At 43.2% G+C, this 12,500-nt stretch overlaps 1 protein-coding gene across 1 annotated transcript in view; it reads left to right on the forward strand.

Annotated features, from left to right (window-relative positions):
- The window catches only part of LOC128693720 (carbohydrate sulfotransferase 10), a 12,860-nt gene extending 11,864 nt beyond the window's left edge, over positions 1–996 (forward strand). Inside the window, exons 7-8 of the mRNA XM_053783547.2 lie at positions 224–433; positions 720–996. Coding sequence (XP_053639522.2) covers positions 224–433; positions 720–978 — 469 coding nt within the window. The 3' untranslated portion in view covers positions 979–996. The remainder of the gene's footprint in view (positions 1–223; positions 434–719) is intronic.
- Positions 997–12,500: the final 11,504 nt, after the last annotated feature.

Below are 12,500 nucleotides of genomic sequence, written 5' to 3' on the forward strand. Positions count from 1 at the left end.
GTGTGATCGAATATGACAGGAAAACCATCCTGTGTGATTGGTATTAGGTAAACATAGAACTTTTTTTAAACCTTATAATATGTAGACTGAAACACTGTCTCAAAAGAGCTTCGCCTTTTGAGACGAAAGCCCTCGTCAACTTTCTTCCTAACCAATAAACTAACAGCATCATAAAGAGACGCTACCTAATCGTGTTGACTTGCGACTTGTGTTGTTCCGGCAGTTACTCACGCAACGAACTGTACAACACAGACGGCAGCGTCAAGGTGGTACCCTCCTTCAGCGAGTTCCTCAGCTTCATCGTGGACGAAGAACCGCAAGACTTCGACCCTCACTGGATGCCCATCTACCAGGCTTGTGGTCTCTGCCACGTCAACTACACTGCTGTGGTCCACACAGAGACCTTCCTTGAAGACATCCAGTACATCATGAGGTCTGTACCAAACTATTGCTACTATACTACTTCTAAAAATGATAATAGCAATAAAATGACAATAATGGTATACAGTATACAATACAACACCGACAAGTTGATGGATTTTACACATGTGCAATATCTGGGTTCCCTTTATTGTGATGATGATGGAGGAAACGTCTCCCAGATAAAGATACCCAGGTATTGCAGGTGTGTGTGTGTATGTGTGTAACTCATCATTAGCAACATTAATGACAGATGCTATGCCAACATTAACGTCAAGTTTGGTGCCTCCATCACACAGGGTCAGTGGTCTGGACACAAAGGTCAACTCCAGCCTGCTAATGGAGAACAGGAACAAGGGTCATGGGGGGGACACTCACGACCTCCTGTTGACAAACTACCAGACCATCGACCCCTCCCTCTACTTCAGAGTCGTCCGCAAGTACAAGCACGACTTCGGCCTCTTCGGCTACGACCCCGGCCGCTTGTTCCAGCAGCTCTGGCCCAATTCCACCATTAAATGGAAATTGTTAAAAGGACTCTCCCACGCTGATTCATAACATCAGATATATATATATATATATATATATATATATATATATATATATATATATATATATATATATATATATATATATATAGCAGACACGCACATGCATATATATATATACATACATCTAGGTTTTTCTCCTTTTTCTAAATAGCTCTTGTTCTTTTTTATTTCTTCTATTGTCCATGGGGAAGTGGAAAAGAATCTTTCCTCCGTAAGCCATGCGTGTCGTATGAGGCGACTAAAATGCCGGGAGCAATGGGCTAGTAACCCCTTCTCCTGTATACAATTACTAAAAAAGAGAAGAAGAAAAACTTTATAAAACTGGGTTGCTTAAATGTGCGTGGATGTAGTGCGGATGACAAGAAACAGATGATTGCTGATGTTATGAATGAAAAGAAGTTGGATGTCCTGGCCCTAAGCGAAACAAAGCTGAAGGGGGTAGGAGAGTTTCAGTGGGGGGAAATAAATGGGATTAAATCTGGAGTATCTGAGAGAGTTAGAGCAAAGGAAGGGGTAGCAGTAATGTTAAATGATCAGTTATGGAAGGAGAAAAGAGAATATGAATGTGTAAATTCAAGAATTATGTGGATTAAAGTAAAGGTTGGATGCGAGAAGTGGGTCATAATAAGCGTGTATGCACCTGGAGAAGAGAGGAATGCAGAGGAGAGAGAGAGATTTTGGGAGATGTTAAGTGAATGTATAGGAGCCTTTGAACCAAGTGAGAGAGTAATTGTGGTAGGGGACTTGAATGCTAAAGTAGGAGAAACTTTTAGAGAGGGTGTGGTAGGTAAGTTTGGGGTGCCAGGTGTAAATGATAATGGGAGCCCTTTGATTGAACTTTGTATAGAAAGGGGTTTAGTTATAGGTAATACATATTTTAAGAAAAAGAGGATAAATAAGTATACACGATATGATGTAGGGCGAAATGACAGTAGTTTGTTGGATTATGTATTGGTAGATAAAAGACTGTTGAGTAGACTTCAGGATGTACATGTTTATAGAGGGGCCACAGATATATCAGATCACTTTCTAGTTGTAGCTACACTGAGAGTAAAAGGTAGATGGGATACAAGGAGAATAGAAGCATCAGGGAAGAGAGAGGTGAAGGTTTATAAACTAAAAGAGGAGGCAGTTAGGGTAAGATATAAACAGCTATTGGAGGATAGATGGGCTAATGAGAGCATAGGCAATGGGGTCGAAGAGGTATGGGGTAGGTTTAAAAATGTAGTGTTAGAGTGTTCAGCAGAAGTTTGTGGTTACAGGAAAGTGGGTGCAGGAGGGAAGAGGAGCGATTGGTGGAATGATGATGTAAAGAGAGTAGTAAGGGAGAAAAAGTTAGCATATGAGAAGTTTTTACAAAGTAGAAGTGATGCAAGGAGGGAAGAGTATATGGAGAAAAAGAGAGAAGTTAAGAGAGTGGTGAAGCAATGTAAAAAGAGAGCAAATGAGAGAGTGGGTGAGATGTTATCAACAAATTTTGTTGAAAATAAGAAAAAGTTTTGGAGTGAGATTAACAAGTTAAGAAAGCCTAGAGAACAAATGGATTTGTCAGTTAAAAATAGGAGAGGAGAGTTATTAAATGGAGAGGTAGAGGTATTGGGAAGATGGAAGGAATATTTTGAGGAATTGTTAAATGTTGATGAAGATAGGGAAGCTGTGATTTCGTGTATAGGGCAAGGAGGAATAACATCTTGTAGGAGTGAGGAAGAGCCAGTTGTGAGTGTGGGGGAAGTTCGTGAGGCAGTAGGTAAAATGAAAGGGGGTAAGGCAGCCGGGATTGATGGGATAAAGATAGAAATGTTAAAAGCAGGTGGGGATATAGTTTTGGAGTGGTTGGTGCAATTATTTAATAAATGTATGGAAGAGGGTAAGGTACCTAGGGATTGGCAGAGAGCATGCATAGTTCCTTTGTATAAAGGCAAAGGGGATAAAAGAGAGTGCAAAAATTATAGGGGGATAAGTCTGTTGAGTGTACCTGGTAAAGTGTATGGTAGAGTTATAATTGAAAGAATTAAGAGTAAGACGGAGAATAGGATAGCAGATGAACAAGGAGGCTTTAGGAAAGGTAGGGGGTGTGTGGACCAGGTGTTTACAGTGAAACATATAAGTGAACAGTATTTAGATAAGGCTAAAGAGGTCTTTGTGGCATTTATGGATTTGGAAAAGGCGTATGACAGGGTGGATAGGGGGGCAATGTGGCAGATGTTGCAAGTGTATGGTGTAGGAGGTAGGTTACTGAAAGCAGTGAAGAGTTTTTACGAGGATAGTGAGGCTCAAGTTAGAGTATGTAGGAAAGAGGGAAATTTTTTCCCAGTAAAAGTAGGCCTTAGACAAGGATGTGTGATGTCACCGTGGTTGTTTAATATATTTATAGATGGGGTTGTAAGAGAAGTAAATGCGAGGGTCTTGGCAAGAGGCGTGGAGTTAAAAGATAAAGAATCACACACAAAGTGGGAGTTGTCACAGCTGCTCTTTGCCGATGACACTGTGCTCTTGGGAGATTCTGAAGAGAAGTTGCAGAGATTGGTGGATGAATTTGGTAGGGTGTGCAAAAGAAGAAAATTAAAGGTGAATACAGGAAAGAGTAAGGTTATGAGGATAACAAAAAGATTAGGTGATGAAAGATTGAATATCAGATTGGAGGGAGAGAGTATGGAGGAGGTTAACGTATTCAGATATTTGGGAGTGGACGTGTCAGCGGATGGGTCTATGAAAGATGAGGTGAATCATAGAATTGATGAGGGAAAAAGAGTGAGTGGTGCACTTAGGAGTCTGTGGAGACAAGGAACTTTGTCCTTGGAGGCAAAGAGGGGAATGTATGAGAGTATAGTTTTACCAACGCTCTTATATGGGTGTGAAGCGTGGGTGATGAATGTTGCAGCGAGGAGAAGGCTGGAGGCAGTGGAGATGTCATGTCTGAGGGCAATGTGTGGTGTGAATATAATGCAGAGAATTCGTAGTTTGGAAGTTAGGAGGAGGTGCGGGATTACCAAAACTGTTGTCCAGAGGGCTGAGGAAGGGTTGTTGAGGTGGTTCGGACATGTAGAGAGAATGGAGCGAAACAGAATGACTTCAAGAGTGTATCAGTCTGTAGTGGAAGGAAGGCGGGGTAGGGGTCGGCCTAGGAAGGGTTGGAGGGAGGGGGTAAAGGAGGTTTTGTGTGCGAGGGGCTTGGACTTCCAGCAGGCATGCGTGAGCGTGTTTGATAGGAGTGAATGGAGACAAATGGTTTTTAATACTTGACGTGCTGTTGGAGTGTGAGCAAAGTAACATTTATGAAGGGATTCAGGGAAACCGGCAGGCCGGACTTGAGTCCTGGAGATGGGAAGTACAGTGCCTGCACTCTGAAGGAGGGGTGTTAATGTTGCAGTTTAAAAACTGTAGTGTAAAGCACCCTTCTGGCAAGACAGTGATGGAGTGAATGATGGTGAAAGTTTTTCTTTTTCGGGCCACCCTGCCTTGGTGGGAATCGGCCGGTGTGATAATAATAAAAAAAAAATATATTTACATATATATATATATATATATATATATATATATATATATGTTTTAAATAAGTGACCCACTGATCAGAGCAGATCGACTGGTCCGAACCCTTGACTGGTCCGAACCCTTGACTGGTCCGAACCCGGGACTGGTTTCAAACAGTTTCGTTGGACAATAAAGCAGACTGTAAACGGATGGGGTTGTAGGCGCCCTTATAAACACAAACATTAAAAATCAGGAACGTGACGGTAAGCTGTCCAATATACAAAAAGAGTTAGAAACAGAAATACAAATAGCTAGAGCTTCATTTAAGGTTATTAATATAATATTCAAGAGGTTGCTAGTAGACTTGCAGTAAATCAACCATTCAAATCATTATGAAGCTGTGTGTAGTCTGTGGTCAGTCAAACAAACGGGCTACCACATGGATAAATTGTCATTTTTGTGGAAATTGGTGTCACGCTCCTTGTGCAGATATCCCAGAACTAGCTACAAGCAGTATTAAAACAGAGAAGTGTTTTTGGGTATGCCCAAATGAGGAAAATCTGTGGACTAAAATCACAAGGGTATTAAAAGAGGATAACATCAAAGCTGCTTTCATAGAAAACCTGGAAGCTTTCTACAACAGATGGGAACATAAAAAGTCCGGGCTGAATGGTACTGCCCTTGATACTGGCCATGTAGTCACAAACTGTAAGGCTGGAGGTGATGTCCTGGTAGTCAGTAAATGTAGGGCTGATAGTGCTGTCCTGGGAGACAGTAATGGTGAAGCTGGAGGTGCTGTCCTGGGAGACAGTAATGGTGAAGCTGGAGGTGCTGTCCTGGGAGACAGTAATGGTGAAGCTGGAGATACTGTCCTGGGAGACAGTAATGGGGAAGCTGGAGGTGCTGTCCTGGGAGACAGAAATGGTGAAGCTGGAGATACTGTCCTGGTAGACAGTAATGGTGAAGCTGGAGATTTTGTCCAGGTAGTCGGGAATTATACGCAGGAAGGAATACATATAAATGACCTCATAGAGGACAGGAGCCATAGTAGGGAAACAAGTGTAGTCAAAGATAAGATAAAACCAATATTGCAAACCAGAAATACCGCAGGAAATAGCAAACAAGAGGACTCCAATAGCAATAGTGAGGATAAATTACCAAAAACAACTGGTGGGAGCTCCATTGTTGGTGCTAGGGAGGATAGGAATAAGACAGGGAAACATGCACCAACAGGGAATACAGTCACAGAAACCCAAGGCAAACGGAAACCAAGCCTGTGCACATACTATGCACTTGGTATCTGCTGGCATGGGAAATCTGGAAAAACAGATGGGACATGCAACTATGACCACCCTAGAAAATGTCATGCCCATATGACAACAGGAAAATGCAAACTCCCTTCCTGTAAGCTTTTTCACCCTGAAATGTGTACCTCTTCAGTACAGGAAAGACTGTGCTATAACTTAAATTGCCAGGCATACCATCTAAAGGGGACAAAAAGATACAAAACATCCAGGCCATGGGAAAACCTGGGTAGCCACAGCCACTCAAGAGGGAGAGGTTTTTTAGTGCCAGGAAGGAAAAAAAACTGGCAGGAAATGGCAGAAATCGTACACCAAATCCAGTCATTCCTGGAGTGGAACCACAGTCGATGGCCTCCACTCCAAACCAACAGATACAGATACTAATGCCGGAAAAAAAATCCCCCCCCCAGTACCAACAATACCACCAGTCCGATAACATTCTTCTTTGCAAATATACAGGGTCTAAAGCCAGCAATAAACAACAAAATACCTTTCATCCGTGGACTGCTTGCAGAGGCAAAGGCAATGTTCGCGGCTTTCACTGAGACCCACATAAAGGATCACTTGGACAACGAAATATGGATCCCAGGTTACAACCTATACAGATGTGACAGAGTGAACAGGCAAAAGGGGGGGGTTGGCCTGTACATTGCAGAGTCACTTGTTTGCACAGAACTGCTTAATGCCTCAAATGACGTAGTGGAAGTTTTAGCAGTAAAGGTCGAGAACCAAAACCTAGTCATTGTGGTAGTCTACAAGCCTCCGGATGCAACATCCCAGCAATTCCAGGAACAGCTGTTAAAAATTGACCACTGTCTGGAAAATCTTCCAGCTCCTGCACCCAACATCTTGCTCCTGGGGGATTTCAACTTAAGGCACCTAAAATGGAGGAATATAGCAAATAATATTGTTGCAGTAATAACACCAGGAGGCAGCTCTGATGAAAACTCACACTCACACGAGCTTTTAAATCTCTGCACAAAATTCAATTTAAACCAGCAAATAATAGAGCCTACTAGACTGGAGAATACACTAGACCTCATCTTCACTAACAATGATGATCTGATAAGAAATGTCACCATATCAAAAACAATATACTCAGATCACAACATAATTGAGGTTCAGACATGTATGCGTGGAGCCTCAGACCGACAAAATGAGACTAGTCACGAGGGAGCATTCACCAAATTCAACTTCAATAACAAAAACATAAAGTGGGACCAAGTAAACCAAGTCCTAACCGATATAAGCTGGGAAGATATACTAAGCAACACAGACCCAAACTTATGCCTAGAACAGATTAACTCGGTGGCACTCGATGTATGCACAAGGCTTATTCCTCTAAGAAAAAGGAGGAGTAGATGTAAAATAGAAAGAGACAGGCGCTCCCTTTACAGGCGACGGAAAAGAATAACAGAGCGGCTAAAAGAGGTCAATATATCAGAAATGCGCAGGGAGACACTGGTCAGAGAAATAGCAAGCATCGAACTTAAGCTAAAAGAATCCTTTAGGAGTCAGGAATCGCGGGAAGAACTAAAAGCCATAAATGAAATCGAAAGAAACCCAAAGTATTTCTTCTCCTATGCCAAATCAAAATCGAGAACAACGTCCAGTATTGGGCCCCTACTTAAACAAGATGGGTCCTACACAGATGACAGCAAGGAAATGAGTGAGCTACTCAAGTCCCAATATGACTCAGTTTTTAGCAAGCCGCTAACCAGACTGAGAGTCGAAGATCAAAATGAATTTTTTATGAGAGAGCCACAAAATTTGATTAACACAAGCCTATCCGATGTTATCCTGACGCCAAATGACTTCGAACAGGCGATAAATGACATGCCCATGCACTCTGCCCCAGGGCCAGACTCATGGAACTCTGTGTTCATCAAGAACTGCAAGAAGCCCCTATCACGAGCCTTTTCCATCCTATGGAGAGGGAGCATGGACACGGGGGTCGTCCCTCAGTTACTAAAAACAACAGACATAGCCCCACTCCACAAAGGGGGCAGTAAAGCAACAGCAAAGAACTACAGACCAATAGCACTAACATCCCATATCATAAAAATCTTTGAAAGGGTCCTAAGAAGCAAGATCACCACCCATCTAGAAACCCATCAGTTACACAACCCAGGGCAACATGGGTTTAGAACAGGTCGCTCCTGTCTGTCTCAACTACTGGATCACTACGACAAGGTCCTAAATGCACTAGAAGACAAAAAGAATGCAGATGTAATATATACAGACTTTGCAAAAGCCTTCGACAAGTGTGACCATGGCGTAATAGCGCACAAAATGCGCGCTAAAGGAATAACAGGAAAAGTTGGTCGATGGATCTATAATTTCCTCACTAACAGAACACAGAGAGTAGTCGTCAACAGAGTAAAGTCCGAGGCAGCTACGGTGAAAAGCTCTGTTCCACAAGGCACAGTACTAGCTCCCATCTTGTTCCTCATCCTCATATCCGACATAGACAAGGATGTCAGCCACAGCACCGTGTCTTCCTTTGCAGATGACACCCGAATCTGCATGACAGTGTCTTCCATTGCAGACACTGCAAGGCTCCAGGCGGACATCAACCAAATCTTTCAGTGGGCTGCAGAAAACAATATGAAGTTCAACGATGAGAAATTTCAATTACTCAGATATGGTAAACATGAGGAAATTAAATCTTCATCAGAGTACAAAACAAATTCTGGCCACAAAATAGAGCGAAACACCAACGTCAAAGACCTGGGAGTGATTATGTCGGAGGATCTCACCTTCAAGGACCATAACATTGTATCAATCGCATCTGCTAGAAAAATGACAGGATGGATAATGAGAACCTTCAAAACTAGGGAGGCCAAGCCCATGATGACACTCTTCAGGTCACTTGTTCTATCTAGGCTGGAATATTGCTGCACTCTAACAGCACCTTTCAAGGCAGGTGAAATTGCCGACCTAGAAAATGTACAGAGAACTTTCACGGCGCGCATAACGGAGATAAAACACCTCAATTACTGGGAGCGCTTGAGGTTTCTAAACCTGTATTCCCTGGAACGCAGGAGGGAGAGATACATGATTATATACACCTGGAAAATCCTAGAGGGACTAGTACCGAACTTGCACACGAAAATCACTCACTACGAAAGCAAAAGACTTGGCAGACGATGCACCATCCCCCCAATGAAAAGCAGGGGTGTCACTAGCACGTTAAGAGACCATACAATAAGTGTCAGGGGACCGAGACTGTTCAACTGCCTCCCAGCACACATAAGGGGGATTACCAACAGACCCCTGGCAGTCTTCAAGCTGGCACTGGACAAGCACCTAAAGGCAGTTCCTGATCAGCCGGGCTGTGGCTCGTACGTTGGTTTGCGTGCAGCCAGCAGCAACAGCCTGGTTGATCAGGCGCTGATCCACCAGGAGGCCTGGTCACAGACCGGGCCGCGGGGGCGTTGACCCCCGAAACTCTCTCCAGGTAAACTCCAGGTAATATATGTGTGTGTGTGTGTGTGTGTGTGTGTGTGTGTGTGTGTGTGTGTGTGTGTGTGTGTGTGTGTGTGTTTGTACTCACCTAGTTGAGGTTGCAGGGGTCGAGTCCAAGTGTGTGTGTGTGTGTGTGTGTTTAACTGTTTTCTGCTCTTTCTTTCAATTATTTTCTCTTGTGCCTTCCCTCTATTTCATTCTCCATCATTCTGTGTCTCCTTTTCCCTTCCACCTCCTTTCCTTTATCACTTCCCTCGTCGTACCTCCCTTCCCCACTATACTCAACTAGCGAGGCTAGTCAGCATCCCTCTATCCTTTCCTCGACCTGCTGCTCACACGTCTGTGTCATCTAGAACTTATTTTGATCTTGTTATTGTATTTTACAGTTTATCCCATTCACACGAAGCCATAAACTGCTATATACAGTCGACCCTCAACTAACGGCAGCATTAAATAATGGCAATTTCGTCAAAGGCGCTTTTTGCTGTAGAAAAAATGCCTTAACCAATGGCGAAAAACTTAAATAACGACGTCAGTGTGCCATTGTTTACAAGCTGTTGCAGTCGGTTTCCACGTGTGCCTCCTATATATTTTGGATTATTCCACTGTTTCTAATGCTTGTAACCGCTAAATAAGCCACCATGGGCCCCACAAAAGCTTCTAGAACCAGCCCTTTGGTAAAGGATGTAGAAAAATACGAAAGTGGTGGTGGCAGAGGGTGGTGGTGGTAGAGGGTGGTAGTGGTTGTGATGGTGGTAGAGAGTGGTCCAGCTATTCTCAAGCTGGTCCTAGTGGCATTAAAAAACCAAGAAGGGAGGCAACCCCACCAAAGGACTTGGTACCTGAAGTCTTTATGGAAGGGGATTCTCCTTCTAAACAATAGACAATTCTGAATTTTCCCTGCTGCTGGCACATCACTCATCAACAATAAAGATAAAGATAAGTGGCATTTAATTATTGTTTATTTTGCATAGCCCATTCCTTTCCATATAAGGAAATGTATATTTCATGTAATTTTTTTTTTTTTTTCAGATTTTGGGGTGTCAGGAACGGATTCATTCTATTTTTATTATTTCTTATCGGGAAAATTAACTCGACCAACGGCAAGCCCTCTGGAACGGATTAATGCCATTGGTTGAGGGTCCTCTGTACAACGATCATGAGTGTTCATTAGTCTCCATACAGCACTCATCACCTCATAACCCACCACATACACGGATACAGACGTCATATTACACGAATTCACTGTATATAAAGCGTTATTATTATATCATATATTGTACCATCTCATATATACATATATATATATATATATATATATATATATATATATATATATATATATATATATATATATATATATATATATATATATATATATATATATAAAAAGATGGGGTGGTAGGGGAAGTGGAATATTCAGATCGCTTCAGGAAGACATCTAAACATTCTTACTTGAAGCCATTTTATCCACTTCTCCGAGGCTATGGGTCCCACAATTTACACCAGAGGTGGACCCCAAAAATATATATATATATATATATATATATATATATATATATATATATATATATATATATATATATATATGTATATATATATATATATACTCATGCTGTTGCCATGGTAGTTAAGGTTTTATAATAAAAATGTCACTGATGCTCCAGCAACCAGTGGAACATGTCACATCCTGGTAGTGTCAGCCAGGCTGTTCCACCCAGGAGTGTCAGGGTCTTACCAACATGTCATCATCAGACTGGTAAGATAATTCCCCCTGAGATAATAATCTTACCCTCCTTCTCCACCTTGTTCACCTAGCAGTAAATAGGTACCTAGGTGTTAGTCACCTTACACTTGCTGTCACTGTTCACCTAGCAGTAAGTAGGTACCTGGATGTTAAGTGACTGGTATGGGTGGCATCCTGGGAACAAAATTAACTTAAGTTGCAGGAAATGCTCTACATAACCAGGAACTTTCTATATATTATGTCACTGATGTCAGCTATGGTCTGTATAAGTTGTATCATGTACTGCTAGAAATAAAGAATATTATTATTATTATTATTATTATTATTATTATTATTATTATTATTATTATTATTATTATTATTATTATTATTATTATTATTATTATTATTATTATGCAGTATGTCAGTGGTGTCAGCTATGGTCTGTATAAGTTGCATCAATTAAAAATAAATGTCCTAAATTGTATATATGTGTGTATTTCCTCCTGTATCTGGTTGATTTTTGAGGCGAGGCAGCTGGTGCCTCAACACCATGACTCTGGCAGCTGGTGCCTCAACACCATGACTCTGGCAGCTGATGCCTCAACACCATGACTCTGGCAGCTGGTGCCTCAACACCATGACTCTGGCAGCTGGTGCCTCAACACCATGACTCTGGCAGCTGGTGTCTCAACACCATGACTCTGGCAGCTGGTGCCTCAACACCATGACTCTGGCAGCTGGTGCCTCAACACCATGACTCTGGCAGCTGGTGCCTCAACACCATGACTCTGGCAGCTGGTGCCTCAACACCATGACTCTGGCAGCTGGTGCCTCAACACCATGACTCTGGCAGCTGGTGCCTCAACACCATGACTCTGGCAGCTGGTGCCTCAACACCATGACTCTGGCAGCTGGTGCCTCAACACCATGACTCTGGCAGCTGGTGCCTCAACACCATGACTCTGGCAGCTGATGCCTCAACACCATGACTCTGGCAGCTGGTGCCTCAACACCATGACTCTGGCAGCTGGTGCCTCAACACCATGACTCTGGCAGCTGGTGCCTCAACACCATGACTCTGGCAGCTGGTGCCTCAACACCATGACTCTGGCAGCTGGTGCCTCAACACCATGACTCTGGCAGCTGGTGCCTCAACACCATGACTCTGGCAGCTGGTGCCTCAACACCATGACTCTGGCAGCTGGTGCCTCAACACCATGACTCTGGCAGCTGGTGCCTCAACACCATGACTCTGGCAGCTGGTGCCTCAACACCATGACTCTGGCAGCTGGTGCCTCAACACCATGACTCTGGCAGCTGGTGCCTCAACACCATGACTCTGGCAGCTGGTGCCTCAACACCATGACTCTGGCAGCTGGTGCCTCAACACCATGACTCTGGCAGCTGGTGCCTCAACACCATGACTCTGGCAGCTGGTGCCTCAACACCATGACTCTGGCAGCTGGTGCCTCAACACCATGACTGGCAGCTGGTGCCTCAACACCATGACTCTGGCAGCTGGTGCCTCAACACCATGACTCTGGCAGCTGGTGTCTC

Source organism: Cherax quadricarinatus, chromosome 34 (assembly GCF_038502225.1).
Source record: "Cherax quadricarinatus isolate ZL_2023a chromosome 34, ASM3850222v1, whole genome shotgun sequence".
Taxonomy (NCBI): Eukaryota; Metazoa; Arthropoda; class Malacostraca; order Decapoda; family Parastacidae; genus Cherax; species Cherax quadricarinatus.